This window comes from Calliopsis andreniformis, unplaced genomic scaffold (genome assembly GCF_051401765.1).
Source record: "Calliopsis andreniformis isolate RMS-2024a unplaced genomic scaffold, iyCalAndr_principal scaffold0001, whole genome shotgun sequence".
NCBI lineage: Eukaryota > Metazoa > Arthropoda > Insecta > Hymenoptera > Andrenidae > Calliopsis > Calliopsis andreniformis.
The window spans coordinates 41,314,375-41,331,773 of NW_027480422.1; the positions used below are offsets into that span (position 1 = coordinate 41,314,375).

Here is a 17,399-nt window from a genome sequence, read left to right on the forward strand (position 1 = left end):
ACTGTGGTGGAAGTGCCAAGTTTGAAAAGTATTTGCACCGCGCGCTTGGTTTTCAAATCAAAATATCATGCGATAAATGCAGTGACAGACTCATTCATTCCTGTGCTCCATCCTTTGTAGTGTTGCCACTCTCCCATCTGCTCGCGAGAGCAAGCGTGCTCTACCTCCGATCGCCGTCAGGTGAGAAGGAGATAGGATGTTTTGGGTCCTTGGACAGGTTAAAGACTTGGAACTCACCGTAAACTTAACTACTTCTTATTCAAACACTGATTAGCTCTGGTACTATCGCGATGTGGTTCGCCAGACAGGCTATGCCAAAGTGCGCCACGCTCTTAGATCGTTCCAACGATCCGCGCTCTTTTCGGAGGCAAAACGGGGGGCCAGAGCCGTCACGGTTTGCCGACTCTTTGGGAATTTGCTAACTTGGCGCGGAGTTATTCAGCTCCGCGGTTTCTGCGATTAAGCGCACGTGTACGTACACGAGCTACAACAGTACACAGTAATATCATGCATAAAATTAATTCAAAACTTAATGCAGTTATGAGATATTTGGGTACCGGATACAGTGATTTGCACCATTTTTGTGGGCTTATGGATTTGCGTGCGCTCTTAGCTCGACGCACATATAATACATTTGTAAAACAAATCGGCAACGTCGCTGCGGCTATTGCCAAATTATCAATGACTTCTGCAATCAGGCAGGAAATTTCTAAGAGCGAAAAGGAAGACAATTTGTTTGTGTCAGGAGACGGAACCTGGAGGAAACGAGGCTTTCGGTCATTAGGCGGCGTCTCATCCCTTATCGGACACTACAGCAGAAAAGTTATCAATGTCATAATCAAATCCACCTACTGTACTGCATGTAAACTTTGGGAAATTCGCAGTGGTACCGACAAATACATAGAGTGGCTGGAAAGTCATGAAAGTGAATGCCACATAAATCATGACGGTTCATCAGGGAAGATGGAAGTGGTCGCGATTTTAGAAATGTTTAGGAAATCCCAAGATCAGTACGGAGTCAAATATAAGTTTTATATTGGAGCTGGAGATTCTAAAACTTATAAAATAGTTATGGATGAAAAATCGTACGGCGACGACTTTTTAATATTAAAAAACGAATGCGTCGGACACGTGCAAAAAAGAATGGGTACGCGGTTGCGTAATTTGAAAAAATATACCAAAGGACTTGTTGGTCCAGTAAAACTCACCGATAAAGTAATTGGAGAATAGTCGAAATATTATGGCAATACCATAGAAGTAACAGTGACGATATTGAGGCAATGAAGAATGCAATTTTAGCCACACAATATCGCAAGTACTCGACAGACACCAACCCGCAACATCAGTTTTGTCCACAAGGAACGGAGAGCTGGTGTACCTGGCAAAAGGCAAAAGCTGAACGAAAATTAAATATTTATAAACACAAACCTGTACTTCCTCAAGATGTATTTGAAGCTGTACGTCCAATTTATGAAGATTTGTGCAACGAGGAGTTACTTACACGATGCATCGACGGATATACGCAAAATGCAAACGAGAGCTACAATAGCTTAATTTGGAAAATATGTAGCTCCAAAGACAGGCTTTAGTGGAGCTGAAGGGGCCGAAATAGCAACGTATTTATCGGCTTGCGTGTTCAATAATGGCTTACAACCATTACTATTGTTTTTGGCACAATTAAACGTCAGAGTTAGAGCGCGCGCTGAAACAGTCTGGGAACAGGACGAACGACGCTCAAGTCGACAGAAGGAGGTCTAAAGAGAGTCAATAGCAGGCTGATATTGAGGAAGCTTTGGAGACATCCTACTATTCTGCTGGAAACTTTTAAGTAAAGTATGTAGAAATTATCACACCGTAAAATCTTTCAAAACTAAAACGCCTTTTTCTCGAAACCATGTTTTCTCTTCGTTCTGCAGTGAATGCGAGAAAACGGAGGTTCCGATCGATCTGAAAAAATTGAACAAACGTAAACCATGTGTAATTTCGGCCGGAACCTCAAAGAAACTTCATAAAAACCCTCATTTTGACAAAAAAAAGGACAAATTTTTGTATGAAAAATCATGCTTCTGCAGTTTTATGGCCGCCATTTTCATAATTACACATTTTTTTCCAGAGGTTCCGTCCGAAGTTGTGACCCTTACGATGAGAATGCAACACGAAACGTCAAGAAAAAAAATTGTTTCCAGCCAGAACCACTGCAAAACCACAGTGGCGTCTGCAAAATAACATATACTTTAGACAATAATAACACAATTATTTACATGTATGTATCGTCAACAAAAATTTTTTCTTGCTCACTAAAGTACCATTAAACATATTTTTATAGTAAATTGTCAAAAAATGTTTTATTTTAACCCAATTTAATTGCCTAATCCCCTTAACAGTGCCACTAATCCAAGTTAGCGTTGAAAGATTGTTTTCATCTTTAAAATACGTACTATCACCATTACGGTATCATTTATCTGATGATATCCTCAACCGCATATCAATACTTAGGGCTAACTAAAAACGTAAACTTATAAGGTGGTTTTTTCAAATATATTTTCATTATTTTTAGACTTAACCTACCATGCCTAAAATGGAAAAACTGAAAAAATACCGGTATTTATTTCAGTTTTCGGTATTATATATATCAGTTTCGGTATTATAACGGTTTCGGTATCTATCGGTTTCATTATAGCAAGCATGTCAAACACGCGGCCTGCGGATCGCATGCGACTCGTCAATACATAGGTTGTGGTCCGCCGAGACTTTTTAAACATTTTTAAATATCAAGCTGTGACGCTTAAAGTTGGAAAGTTCGAACTTTTTGGTTAACGCTGGCGTCGTGTGTGGTTGCGTGATCGCTTGGGACGCTGCGCGCTGGCACGAGGCGTCAAATAAAAGACAGCGACCAAAGCCGAACAGAGATAAAAACACAAGATGATCAGAAACATGAGAGAACGCGGAACGATCTAATTTGACACATGACACATGTTTGTACAAATCGTCACAAAGTGCAGTATTTGCTCAATCGTTAGCGAATCATCTTTTGAACTCTAAAGTGGATGTTTTTATTCATTTTAAACTAATAAGTTATTTAAAAAAAATGTAATCAAACTTCAAGAACAATGGGTAAGAAAAGATCAAATTAAAAGGAACATCGTACTTTTCAAGACAAATGGGAACTGCAATATTTTTGTGACCAAAACAAGAATAAAATATTTTACCTGATATGTAAAAACTCTATTTCAGTTGCTAAGGAATATAATTTTAAAAGACATTATGACACAAATCATAAAACAAAACATAAGCAATACACTGCAAAACTTCGTGAAGACAAATTGTCGGAATTGAAATCAATTCTTCAAAAACAACAAAGTGTATTCGCTAAATCTGTTGAAGACAATACAGCTGCTGTAAAAGTTAGTTACATATTATCACATTTAATCGCAAGCAGATTGAAACCATTTTCTGAAGGGGAATTTATTAGTGAATGCTTAATTAAAGCTGCGGAAGTATTATGTCCAGCAAAAATAAAAAAAATTTTTAAATGTAACTTTAAGTCGAAATACGGTTGCTAGCATAGTTGATGAAATAGCAGAGAATTTAAGAAATCAGCATAGTTCAACAATATCAACATTTCAAGCCTACTCTATTGCAATTGATGAAAGTACAGATATTTGAAATATCGCTCAGCTGGCTGTTTTTATTCGCGGATGCGATGTTAATTTAAAAATAAGTGAAGAACTGTTAGAAATCATTTCTATGCATAATACAGCCACTGGAGCTGATATTTTTGATGCACTCATACAAGCTTCGAAGAAGTATAAGTTACCATTAGAAAAGTTGGTTTTGTCTTGCAACTGATGGTGTACCTACCATGACCGGTATTACTGAAGGAGCTGTTGCAGGATTAAAAGAAACATGCAAACAGCACGATAATAATAATTTTGAACATTTTCATTGTATCATGTACCAGCAAATACTGTGCTCCAAAGTTTTTGATACCAGACAAGTTTTAAAAATAGTTACCAAAATTGTAAATTATATTCGAGCACGTGGACTTAATAATCGTCAGTTTGCTTCATTTCTGGAAGATATAGAATGTGAATACACCGATCTACCATATTATACAGAAGTTCGATGGCTTTCGAGTCATAAAATGTTAAAACGATTCTTCAAATTGCGTGACGAAGTCACAATTTTCTTGGGAACAAAAAATTATGAATGTATTGAATTAAAAGGTGGACAATGGATAAAGGACATGGCTTTCTTAGTTGATATTACAAGTCATCTTAATCAACTTAATCTTAAGTTTCAAGGCAAAAATCATGTTGCTACAACGCTGTTTGATAATATTAACGCCTTCAAACAAAAATTATTACTTTAGCGAAAAGAAACAGAAAAAGAAAACTTGTCTCACTTTGAAAACTGTCAATATCTATTGCTTAAATCGCCTAAATTAAAATTTATAGAATATGCTCACTATTATTGTTTCAATTAGCTCATAAAGTTTCTTTATAATGTTTTCACGTTTTTCATTCATCTTTATTAAATATATATTGTGTGTATAACGTAATTTAATGTGCCTACGTATTTTACTCGCCTAACTTTCTACGTTCTCTGATTTTAAAAACTGTGAATTACAATTTCGTTTTTTTACTTCACCTCTGTCTATCGATATTGAAATTAGTGATGAAAAGTTACAAATGAAATTAATTGAAATCCAATGTGATTCTTTGCTGAAGCAACAATGTGTGGAAATTGGAATTTCAGATTTTTATACACATTTTTATTTGTAGATCGGTTTCCTAAAATGTTATCGTTTGTTACGCGCATATTGGCTATGTTCAGAAGCACTTATTTATATGAGCAACTATTTTCTTTAATGAAAAATAACAAAAATTCAGAAAGGTTAAGATTAGCCGATCAACATTTATTATCAATTTTTAAAATTGCATCAGCTCAAGATATTCAACCAAATTTTGATGACTTGCTTTGTGAAAAACGATGTCAAATATCTTCTAAAAAGTAATATTAAACTGTGATTTTGCTTATTTCTTATTATAACTTTTATTTTTGCTTTTTATAAAAAATATAAAATATTTAAGTTTAAGTTTAAAAAATAACATGAAATATAAAATATCTATGTATGCATTGTATATTGTATGATATACAATAAAAAATGACATGAAAAATAAAATGCCTATAATAACGTGTTGTATAATATACAACACATTGAGCTTGACATTGAGTCTAATAAATACATTAATATAATCGTTCCAAAAATCGTATCTTATTAATTTTTTGAACATTGAAAACATGCGGTCCCCAACTTAATACAAAACAGATTTCCCTTGGCCCGTAATATCATATGAGTTTGACATGCCTGCATTATAGTATTGTTGGCGTAATACCAGTATGGTTTTAATGTCGTAAAAACTGTTTAATACCGTAAAACCATACCAATATTAAGTCCCTGATTTTGCATACAACTACAAAGCTTTTTAAAATACGCTAAGAGAAGATGAACGAAAGATGAGGAAAGACTAAACAAACTTGTTTTTCTGGTGATGTATTTTCCCATGTCGCCGTAGTTTAGAAATTGTTTTATTCTGCAGACGTAACGTATCAAAAAGTTATTATGTGTTATATATAGAAATCGTACACTGAATCATTAAATTTCACGCAACTCCGTTTTTACATATATCCACCTTATGGCTGCAAATATCCCCTGCAAAAAAATATACAACGTTAATGTAAATAATACTATACGTTATTTTATGATACAGAATGTTTCAGATAATTAGACGGTAGAAGAGGCAAAAGAATTTCATTAGGCAAAATTAAGTAGCATTGGATAATACATGTTCTAGTATGTAAGTCTCTTCAGAGATTTCAAGGTCACCTCCAATTTTATTAAATTCAATTGTAGATATATCTCTTTCTTCTCTATAAAAAAGTTATTAAGGCATTTAGAACTAACACTGATTAGCTTAGAAGATACTTGAATTTTACTTTTTCAATGCTATGTTCAGACTTATACGGACCTGCCTGCATGAATGTTTCTTACGTTTATCGCTTATTTTATTAATACTTTCATCATACTCGCAGTATCGGCTAACCCAATATTTTCAGAAGTTACCAAAGAATTTAACGAAATGGTAAAGTGGGTTACAAAATTAGTCGCTTAGTCGATAGTGCGGTAAAGGTGAATGAAGTAATCGTACAACGATGGACTTTTTCAGATTTCTTTTAATGCACATACATTTTTTACAGCTTAGTGTAACAAAATGGTATAAAAAGTGAAAAGTTTTGATTTATAATTGCAAACAAAACGAATTGTAGTAAATATCTACATTTTTTTACGTCGCAAAATTATTCGCTCATGTTACGAACCAACCAAATTAATACCATCAATGTGACTTTCGTAGGCATTTGTTTATACTTTTCGCTGAAAGTAGTCAGTATAATGTAGACAAGTAACTAAGAAGCATTGATCTTCATTTGTAACTTCTTGTTTCAACGATTCAGTATTATGGGTAGAAAAAGTAAAGAAACAAATCCGGAACTTAAAAAAATTATTATTTTTCATTGAAAAAATAGATATTGCAGAAATTGTTTGCAAAAGTTATTCTACAGTGCGATGCGTTATAAAACGATACAAGGAAGAAGGACGAGTACATAGGAAATAAAATAGGCCGTGGTAGGATAAAATTATTAAATTCCGCGGAAGAGCGATTTATAGTAAGAAAAGTCAAAGAGGATCCAAAAATAAGTGCTCCTCAAATCAACTCACTCCTTCAAGACTTTTCTGAAAAAGAAGTTTCCCATGAAACAGTTAGAAGAACACTGCGAAAGAATGGGTACAACGGCCGTGCAACATGGAAAAAGCCTTACAAAAGTGAAATTAACAGGACAAAAAAGAACAGAATTCGCGAAAAACTATATTTTGAAGCCTCCTGAATTTTGGCAAAATGTCATGTCTTGCGACGGAAGCAAACTTAGTATTTGGGGTTCCGATGGCCTGCAAAAAGTTTGGCAAAAACCAAACACGGAGTTGGATCCGAAGAACTTGCGCCGTACTGTTAAGCACGGGGCGGCCATATAATGGTTTGAGGTTGCATTAGTTATCATGGAGAAAATAATGTATTTAAATATTTTAAAAGAAAATTTAAAGCAAAGTGCTCAAAAAATGGGGATCTTAGACGTTTTCCACTTTTACTAAGATAACGGCCCCAAGCACAAATCAAGAGTAGTGCAAGAATGGTTGTTATACAATTTCCCGAAAATAATGAAAACTCCACCTCAATCGCCGGATTTAAATCCTATCCAGATGGTGTGAAATATATTAGATACTAAAATACGTAAACACACACATAAATACTGCTTTGTGTTATCATTCTAACATCAGGACAGACAAAAATTCCTATGAGTCCTGTGCATAACATTTTTGTCGATAATAAAATTTTTTGTATTATTTAGATTTCTTGGAAGGATGTACATTTGTATTTGGCGGTCTGGGTGTGAGTCACCATCTGATGAACTCCTAGACAACTAGGGTTGGAACATATGGCGAAAACGCGTTACAGAAAGAGTCTACGTATTGTAAGCTTAAGGAAAGTTTCTAATTATTTTTATTAAATATAATTATTCCTTCCTCTTGTTCGATATAAATGTCCTTCATTTTGATTTCTTATATGGATAAACCGTGTTACTTCATTAAAAATAATTTATCTAAGAAAAGCGTGATTATAACAATCGTTTCTGTAACACATAAAAGAATGAAAGTTGCAAGAAAGTATTGAAGTCAAGTTAAAATAAATTTTTAATTAGAATCTGTTATTTCAATTATCCAAGTACGATTAAAAAATTGGTTATTAAATGTTTTTATAGTATCGATATCGATATTTGTAATCAGAAAAGTAACTGTCATAACTAGAAAATAATTACTACAATAAAAAGATTGTTTCTTTTTCATGTGCACATGAAAAAATGATTTTGTTAGAAGTTTGTTATGACAAAAGTATTTGCAAAATAAGTAAGAAAAATAATGAATACATTAGTTGCCAAACATATGAACACTGTTTTATTTTAATAATAAAAACATTTACTGATTAAAATTTAATATCATATGAGGATATATTCTCAGAATTCTTTTTTTGGATTGTACTTATTTTGATTCGTAATGATTAAATCTGATTCGTAAACATGTATTAACTACTTTTTTCATTAATTCTGATCTATATGTCTCTTGATCATTTTTATGTCTCAGTCCAAGCAAAAATGCTAATATTTTACTTAATAAATATCATTTAATAAATTGTTAACTTCTCGCGCTAATCCATGGGTTCATTGCGCACGTGTTTTTCACGGAGGCGCCGCCTCGTAGTGTGCAATTGTTCCTCTCGTCGATTCGTGGCTGTTTGATGCGATTTTGGTTGGGCGATGCCCATCTCTTCCGGTGGCATGGCCCCGGGTAACACGTGTGTGAATCACGTTGCATGCCGCGCGCGTAGTTAACTCTTTGACTGCCATGTTGGTCATATATGACAGGCCACAGTTTTTCCCGTGACGCCACGGTGGTCATTGGTGACCGCAGCGCTTTAACTTTTTACAGTTGTAACAATTTAATGAAAACTGACAGTTAGTGCATTTTAAATATAGCCAATATATACAAGATACTTTAAAATTAAAAGTGCCTTATTGAATAATTAAAATTTTTTATTAGAACAAGTTTTACATCTAACGATGCACTATGTTAAAACACTTTAAACGCAATCTGGACAGTAGGTGGTCACTTTTTTGGTCCGAATTTTAGCAATTTTCGATCCGAATAGTTTGACATTTTTTTTGTAGCATTCTCTGCATAATTTTCGTTCCAGACACGCTTTGTCCAGAGACGAGTTGCAATGCGTGCACATGGTGAGATGCGTCATAGGTTTTTCCGGGTTTCCCTTTCAAAATTCTGCGTTGTCGTATTCTTAAGTCTTCATTTTAAGGAATTTCCGGTGTTCAGTATTGTCATCGTCGTTCCGCCGAATTTCGGTATTGTCCAGCGGCTCGACCAGCGCGTTTATTACTTCGGGGAGAATAGGCCTGCTGTTTTACAACTTGTTGTAAACTCTTTTGAGAAAGTCTTGTCCGGAACGGGCGGAAGTATTGACCATTTGCCGATTCTCGCGCTTAAACCGTGCCGGTAAAACGGAACCGGAAGGAACACAACGGACCAATAGAAAAAAGGAAAGGCAGCTTAAGCCAATACAGAAATAGAGATTTCCCGCACCTATTTTCAACCAATGGTGGTTGTGATAACCATCCCCATCAGACTCAACGGAGCTTTCTTGGAAAGACGGAACGCGAAGACCAGGAGATATCGTTTTGAACATCAACCAAGAAAAAGACTTCCGTGAATTCGCATAGCGCTCGACGAACCCTTCGTCTCAATTCACGAAATTATTCCTTTTATTTTAAACGCAAACTGGAAACTTTGTTAACTTTAAATATAAGTGTTGAATTGTTAATGTCATTTGAATCTTAAAATATATATTTGTTAGTCATAAAATTCATAATTATAATCTTTATTTCGGGAAATCGAAGTAGAGTCCCGCGGAATGTTTATTAGTGCAACCGAAACGTCCGTGTCAAAACAGTTTGGTCCTTCGAGCCGGATTCAGTGACATTTGGACAATACAAACGAAATCAATCAACATACTGGTGCCTATCAGTTTAAAATCCAAGAAGGTAGAACATCGGATCGACCCATTCAACGAAGCGGATATCTGAGGCTCTCGTGACACTGAACATCCAGGAAGCATCGCTGCGACAGGGACCAGCCTTGATCCAGAGCGCAGCATTCTTCGCCCAGAACCGCAGCCAGAACTTTAACTTCGTGGCCGATTCTAAAGACATCCTTGTCTCGACAAAAGGTAGGCTCGCCTGTATCGCCAATTTCCTTTGTCTCCTATTCCACGATGACGAACAAATCATCTGACGATTCTGCTTCCCAATCAATCGTTCAGGGAATTAACATTCATACTTTGCGACGCAAACGCGGTCATGTAATCGGTCAAATTAACACCTTCGCTAAATTCTTAGATTCGTGCGAGAGATTAGAAACGCGAAACATTCCACTGATTGAAACGCATTTGAACGGTTTACAAGATATTTGGAAAAGATTTGACGAAATCCAATTCGATATAGAAGAGTTAGACGATTCTGAAATACAGCGCCGATACGAAATTCAAAATCATTATTATGAAGTAATTACACGAGCGAAAGTAATGATCGATAGAACCCCTGCGAGCGTTTCAATCCGAAGAAATACATCTGATTCGAATACACCTTCAGGATTAACGCCGATAGCTATCAAATTACCACAGATGCGTTTGCCGACTTTCGATGGAAGCATTGAAAAATGGTCATCATTCTTTGACATTTTTACTTCGGTTATTCATAATAACGAGGATTTATCCGCTGTGCAAAAATTGCAATATTTGCGCTCCACTTTGACCGGTCAAGCCGCCGCCAGCATCGAATCTTTAAGCACAACTGAAGCGAATTATGCCACCGCAATCGAACTGTTAAAAGAGAAATATGACAACACGCGTAAAATTCTTTTGCGACACTGTAACGCGATCCGTGAATATCCAAAACTGGCGAAGGATACACCTGAAGCAATAGGAAAGCTCGTTGATACTATCCAACAACATTTGCGATCATTGCAAAATCTAGGCGAAAACATTGATGCCTGGGACAGCATGCTAAATTCCATAATATTATCCAAAATAGGTTCTGATACTGCGTGGCATTGGGAACTTAGTTTAAAGGACAAAAAAAATGCCTTCATGTAAAATTCTTCTGGAATTTCTCGAGAAACGAGCGGATTGTGGCCAATCGCCTTCTTTAAAATCAAACTTTGCTACGGAAAGGCAAATAGAAAATCGAAATTTTAAAAATCGTCCTCAACGCAATCAAGTCTTTGTCACGGGAAAAATTCAATCTTCGGAACAAAATCCGAAACATGTTTATAACGAATCAGCTAGCACCTTTGTAAAGCCATCGACATGTCCAATTTGTAATGAACAACATAGCATTTGGAGTTGCGAAACGTTTCACAATCAATCTGTAAAAGATCGCATAACGACTGTTAAAAAATCAGCTTTATGCACTAATTGTTTGAGAAAAGGACATCTCCCGGAATCTTGTAGAGGAGGTTCTTGTCGCATATGTTCCAAACGTCATCATACGTTATTGCACAATCCAGAACAGTCAAAGGGTAATTTTAGAGATAAGACTGCAACGACTAATTTAATACCAAAGTCTGAACCCTTTGAGGGTCAACCATCAACTTCTAGTTGACTAAAGCATTCTGAGATTCCGAATAAACAATTCCAAAATAGCTTTATCATTAATTCAATCACTAACGAACTTCTTGTAACAGCTCAAGTTAACATCTTAAATAATAATAATCAATCAATTTGTTGCCGAGCATTAATTGACACTTGTGCAACAACAAATTTCATAACGGAATCCCTCGCGAAAAAACTTGAAATTCCAAGTCAAAGATGTTCGATCTCTGTCGGAGTTCTCAACTCGATATCTACTGTCTCTAAACATACAATAACAGCGACAATTCAGTCAAAGAATAGTGATTATCAAAGATCTCTTACCTTTCTCACTATCCCGAGTATAACTTCATTTATACCGGATCAACCAATTAATCGCGAAATGATTAGAATTCCAAAAAATTTAAGACTAGCTGATCCCGATTTTCATAAGCCAGCACCAGTCGATTTACTGTTAGGCGCTGGTGTTGCATTGTCGTTATTATGCGTAGGACAAATCAATTTGTCCCTTCCAAAGGATCCAGATTTATATTTGCAAAAAACGAGACTTGGATGGGTTATTGGGGGGAGTGTGCCCACATCGATTACATCTAAAAATGCGTTTTGTAATGCTACAAATACACTTCCATTAGATCTGACTCGTTTCTGGGAAATTGAAGAAGTTTCTAAAGACTCACCTCGTACTTATTCGGATGAGTTATGCGAAAACCACTTTCGAACTCATGTTACGCGCAATGACGAAGGCAGATACGTTGTTGCTCTACCTTTTAACGAACAATCTTCACGTCTCGGTGAATCGAAAACTCAAGCGCTAAAACGTTTTATGTCTTTGGAACGTAAATTGTCTCGCGACGCATTATTGAATCAAGAATACCGTAGAGTAATGCAAGAGTATTTAGATTTCGGTCATATGTCAGAAGCTAGCGATATCTTAAATGACGGTTATTACCTGCCCCACCACGGGGTGATCAAAGTCAGCAGTCAAACCACAAAACTTCGAGTAGTCTTTGATGCGTCTGCAACAACTACTTCCGGTATCTCGCTTAACGATACCTTATACATTGGTCCAAAAATTCAAGATGACCTCATTTATGTACTATTAAGATTTCGATGCCATAAATTTGTAATCACCGGCGATATTGAAAAAATGTATAGACAATTCCTCGTTCGTCCGGAAGACAGAAGATTTCAACGCATTCTCTGGAGAGATGATTCAGGCCAGCTGAAAACTTATGAATTGAACACGGTCACTTTCGGCCTATCCGCAGCACCTTTCTTAGCAATCCGTTGCCTCAAACAATTGGCGTTAGATGAAGGTCATAATTATCCTCACGCGTCTCAAATTTTATTACGAGATTTTTATGTCGACGACGTTCTCACTGGTGCTTCAACTATCCAAGAAACAATACAACTGCGTAACGGACTCTCAAATTTATTGAAATCAGCGGGATTAAATATTCGACAATGGGCATCGAATGATAAACAATTGCTGCAAGGGTTACCGGAACAAGATATCAACAAAAATCTACACCTTGGAGAATCCTCTGTTCTGAAAACATTGGGTGTAATCTGGAATTCAGTTGATGATTCTATAACGTACAAAATTAAAACTTCCATGTCTCCTTTAACGGTGACCAAACGTTCCATTAGCTCGGAAATCGCAAAGATTTATGACCCATTGGGTCTGCTTGGACCTGTCATCATCGTTGCGAAGATTTTACTACAGAAGCTTTGGACTTTAAAGGTTGATTGGGACGAATCATTGCCGATGGATATTCACACTGAGTGGATGCAATTTTACACTCAGTTACCACTATTAAATAATACAGTTTTCCAAAGAAGAGCATTAGATACATCATCAAACCACATCGAGATTCATGGATTCTGCGATGCCAGTAACAAAGCTTATGGAGCCTGTGTATATTTGCGTTACATCAATGCAAGCTGTCATGCGTCTGTGGAGCTTCTTTTAGCGAAATCTAAAGTCGCACCTTTGAAAACGCAGACAATTCCACGACTTGAATTATGTGGAGCGTTATTACTATCAAATCTAATAACCATAGTAAAAGATGCACTTAATATCAAAGTCAACCGCACCATACTCTGGACGGACTCCATGATCGTCTTGCATTGGATAAATACATCTCCACATATTTTGAAAACATTCGTAGCTAATAGGATATCAGAAATCCAATGCAAAACCCAGGATTCCAATTGGCGTTACGTTCCCACAAAGGACAATCCTGCCGACCATATTTCAAGAGGACAATCTCCGAAGGAATTCTTAAGGCCATCCACCTGGCACCATGGACCCGATTGGCTTAAACAAGATGAGTCTTTCTGGCCAATAAATACGTTATCTTCGCTGAACAACATTCCAGAACGAAAAGCTGCGATTTGTCTCACTACAACTTCTGTGGACACATCCCTTTTGGATAATTATTCTTCTTGGGGCAAAATGCAACGAGTCGTGGCATTCTGTTTTCGATGGAAACGTAATAATATAAACAAAGGAAGTCTTAGTGCAGCAGAGTTGAAAGAGGCCCACGATGTACTCATCAAACTGATGCAACGACTGCATTTTGCAGACGAATTACGGTGTCTCACCAAAGACAGTAATTCCGTCATAAAAGGCAAACTACAACGCCTAAACCCTTTCATCGACAAGAATGGTATTCTACGCGTCGGAGGTCGATTAGAACATTCGTTTTTACCATTCGCCCAAAAACATCCTATTATTGTGCCGAAATGTAGGGCAACCGCACTCATAATTGAAAATGAGCACCGGGGCCACCTTCACGCAGGTGTACAAGCCACCCTGTACGCAGTTAGGAGACGATACTGGCCCATTGACGGCCGAAGTCAGGTATGGAAAGCCATAAAGGACTGTGTTCGCTGCTGTCGAGCCAACCCTCCACCTGTGGACTACATCATGGGAAACCTGCCTGAAGCCAGAATCATTGAAGCTCGCCCATTCACCAACGTAGGAGTAGATTATTGCGGACCATTTTTTATAAAGGAGCGCCGATATAAAAATCGAACCCGCGTAAAGGTTTATGTAGCGGTTTTTGTTTGTTTTGCAGTTAAGGCAATACATTTAGAATTAGTAAGTGACCTTACCAGCGAAGCGTTTATTGCGGCCCTTCGACGATTCATTGCGAGACGCGGATTTTGTGCAAACCTGTACTCCGATAATGGTACAAATTTTGTGGGAGCAAACAATGATTTGATGGAATTGCGTAAGCTTTTGCGATCTGATGATCATCACTACAAAGTTAAATCATTTTTAGCAGAGCGGAATATTCAATGGCATTTTATTCCTCCTTTATCACCGCATTTCGGAGGTCTTTGGGAAGCGGCTGTAAAGTCGTTCAAATACCACTTAAAACGCGTCGCAGGTATTGAATTATTTACATTTGAGGATTTTAATACTCTAATCATAGAAATAGAATCTATTCTAAATTCCCGTCCACTTACTCCTATTCCTTCAGACCCAAACGATCTTCTTGCACTCACTCCAGGCCATTTCCTTATTGGTGATACACTAACGAGCTTACGAGAGAGAGATTTTAGCGACACCCCGTCCAATCGTCTCTCCAATTGGCAACACATTCAGAAGTTAAAACAGCACTTCTGGATCAGATGGCATAAGGAGTACTTGAACGAGTTAAATAGCCGCAGTAAATGGACCAGCGGCACACATCCAATCAAGGAGGGCACCATCGTTCTTCTCAGGGAAGATAATACGCCATCGATGCAGTGGCCTCTTGGTCGAGTCATCAAGGTGCAACCAGGATCGGACGGTATCATTCGAGCCGTCACTGTAAAAACAGCCACGAATACACTAGATCGGAACGTAAAGCGCTTGGTTCCCCTGCTCAATCAGGATTAACAACGAAAACCTTTTGTTTATATAGCGAACTGAATCATTTTTTAATTACTCATTTATCTTATAAGTTTTCGATACATATATACATGCGCAAATAATTTAGATGCATATATATATTCACGATTAATCTTTATATTTACATTTAATCATACCATACTTCAGTTGTTATTCCTATTATCGTATAAGTATTAATGTTTAACTTGTTTGTTTTTTATATTCACTTTAAGCTACATACTTATCTTCCTCATTTTTATATTTATTACCGTAAACAAATTGATTAAGTTAGTTGTGTATTCAGTGTTGATCGGACCCTCTCAACGGGGGGAGTATGTCCAGAGACGAGTTGCAATGCGTGCACATGGTGAGATGCGTCATAGGTTTTTCCGGGTTTCCCTTTCAAAATTCTGCGTTGTCGTATTCTTAAGTCTTCATTTTAAGGAATTTCCGGTGTTCAGTATTGTCATCGTCGTTCCGCCGAATTTCGGTATTGTCCAGCAGCTCGACCAGCGCGTTTATTACTTCGGGGAGAATAGGCCTGCTGTTTTACAACTTGTTGTAAACTCTTTTGAGAAAGTTTTGTCCGGAACGGGCGGAAGTATTGACCATTTGCCGATTCTCGCGCTTAAACCGTGCCGGTAAAACGGAACCGGAAGGAACACAACTGACCAATAGAAAAAAGGAAAGGCAGCTTAAGCCAATACAGAAATAGAGATTTCCCGCACCTATTTTCAACCAATGGTGGTTGTGATAACCATCCCCATCAGACTCAACGGAGCTTTCTTGGAAAGACGGAACGCGAAGACCAGGAGATATCGTTTTGAACATCAACCAAGAAAAAGACTTCCGTGAACTCGCATAGCGCTCGACGAACCCTTCGTCTCAATTCACGAAATTATTCCTTTTATTTTAAACGCAAACTGGAAACTTTGTTAACTTTAAATATAAGTGTTGAATTGTTAATGTCATTTGAATCTTAAAATATATATTTGTTAGTCATAAAATTCATAATTATAATCTTTATTTCGGGAAATCGAAGTAGAGTCCCGCGGAATGTTTATTAGTGCAACCGAAACGTCCGTGTCAAAACAATTAAAATTTTTTATTAGAACAAGTTTTACACCTAACGATGCACTATGTTAAAACACTTTAAACGCAATCTGGACAGTAGGTGGTCACTTTTTTGGTCTGAATTTTAGCAATTTTCGATCCGAATAGTTTGACATTTTTTTTGTAGCATTCTCTGCATAATTTTCGTTCCAGACACGCTTGCCCTTCTTTTTTCTACGTTTCGTGTCGCAGTCTGCATCGAATAGGTGGATTTGGTAGTGCTGGTGAATGGCACTGTGTAAGGTGCATTGCAAGTGCTATTCTAAATTCTGGTGCCTTGACTTTTGTTCTATTTGCTAGTTTATACAGTATCATCGCGTTTGAGACTGATATTTTCAACAATAACTCTAAAGTTAATTTTATATACCATTTGAGGGTTCTTCTGTGTGACGTGGAATATGCTATCATTTGATCTGATAAAATCTACACCACATTTTCCATTGTTATAGTCTACAACTACTACTTTATCACAAACATAATAATCACAAACATAATTTTTTTGGCGGACCTCAGGTCTACAGGTATTCCCTTTCTATCTTTTCTTAGGGTTCGTACTAAATGGGTATTGCACTCGATTACTTTTTCGGTTAAATTTATACTTCTATACCAATTATTGGTGTAAATTATATGGTCTCTAAGTAGAATATTATTGCATAAATTCAGTACCATACTTGTAGGAGTTACGCATGGTTCGTTTAAGTTTTTTCCCGAATATATTTGAAATTGGTATGTATATCCTTGGTCGGAACACATTTGGAATTCATTGATGCCGTATTTGTGTTGTTTCTGTTTCAAGAACTGCCTGAACTTTATGCGTTCCCGGAAAAGTATCAGAGACTCATCGACGCATATATTTTCATCTAAATCATAGTATTTAGAAAAATTTTGATTAAATATATCAGTAAGCTGTCTTATCTTATATAATTTGTCATTTAAGTTTGCTGTTTGGTTATTGGCAAAATGGAGGAATCATAATAGCAACATAAACCGATTTCTTGACATAACTGTTCTTGGGAATGATTGGCAGTAGGTGTTATTGGTACACCCATATGAATCGTATTTTGGTAGTTTCA

General features: G+C 36.8%; 3 protein-coding genes and 1 pseudogene across 3 annotated transcripts in view; 3 read left to right on the forward strand and 1 right to left on the reverse strand.

Moving 5' to 3' along the window:
• The first annotated feature begins 507 nt into the window (after positions 1–507).
• LOC143186491 (uncharacterized) lies at positions 508–1,758 on the forward strand (annotated as a pseudogene).
• A 2,104-nt stretch (positions 1,759–3,862) lies between these two features.
• On the forward strand, positions 3,863–4,486 carry LOC143186492 (general transcription factor II-I repeat domain-containing protein 2-like). The gene is made up of 2 exons (XM_076390171.1): positions 3,863–4,315; positions 4,373–4,486. Exons 1-2 carry the CDS (start codon positions 3,863–3,865, stop codon positions 4,484–4,486), a joined length of 567 nt encoding a protein of 188 aa, XP_076246286.1.
• Positions 4,487–4,505: 19 nt separating this feature from the next.
• Positions 4,506–5,017, forward strand: LOC143186493 (general transcription factor II-I repeat domain-containing protein 2B-like). Its single transcript, XM_076390172.1, has 3 exons — positions 4,506–4,546; positions 4,676–4,737; positions 4,785–5,017. The coding sequence occupies exons 1-3, from the start codon at positions 4,506–4,508 to the stop codon at positions 5,015–5,017; spliced, it is 336 nt and encodes a 111-aa protein (XP_076246287.1).
• A 157-nt stretch (positions 5,018–5,174) lies between these two features.
• The window catches only part of LOC143186513 (oligosaccharyltransferase complex subunit ostc-B), a 38,661-nt gene continuing 26,436 nt past the window's right edge, over positions 5,175–17,399 (reverse strand). The window contains exon 4 of the mRNA XM_076390195.1: positions 5,175–5,716. Within this exon, the coding sequence (XP_076246310.1) occupies positions 5,698–5,716 (19 nt within the window). The 3' untranslated portion in view covers positions 5,175–5,697. The remainder of the gene's footprint in view (positions 5,717–17,399) is intronic.

What these genes read in the sequence shown, in the direction of transcription:
- LOC143186492 (XM_076390171.1), top strand. Translation starts at nt 3,863, where the DNA reads ATGACCGGTATTACTGAAGGAGCTGTTGCAGGATTAAAAGAAACATGC. An exon ending in AGTTTCAAGGCAAAAATCAT is followed by an intron (nt 4,316 to 4,372) that starts GTTGCTACAACG and finishes TTATTACTTTAG; the next exon opens with CGAAAAGAAACAGAAAAAGA.
- LOC143186493 (XM_076390172.1), top strand. Translation starts at nt 4,506, where the DNA reads ATGTTTTCACGTTTTTCATTCATCTTTATTAAATATATATT. An exon ending in ATCTTTATTAAATATATATT is followed by an intron (nt 4,547 to 4,675) that starts GTGTGTATAACG and finishes TATTGAAATTAG; the next exon opens with TGATGAAAAGTTACAAATGA. An exon ending in TTCTTTGCTGAAGCAACAAT is followed by an intron (nt 4,738 to 4,784) that starts GTGTGGAAATTG and finishes TTTTATTTGTAG; the next exon opens with ATCGGTTTCCTAAAATGTTA.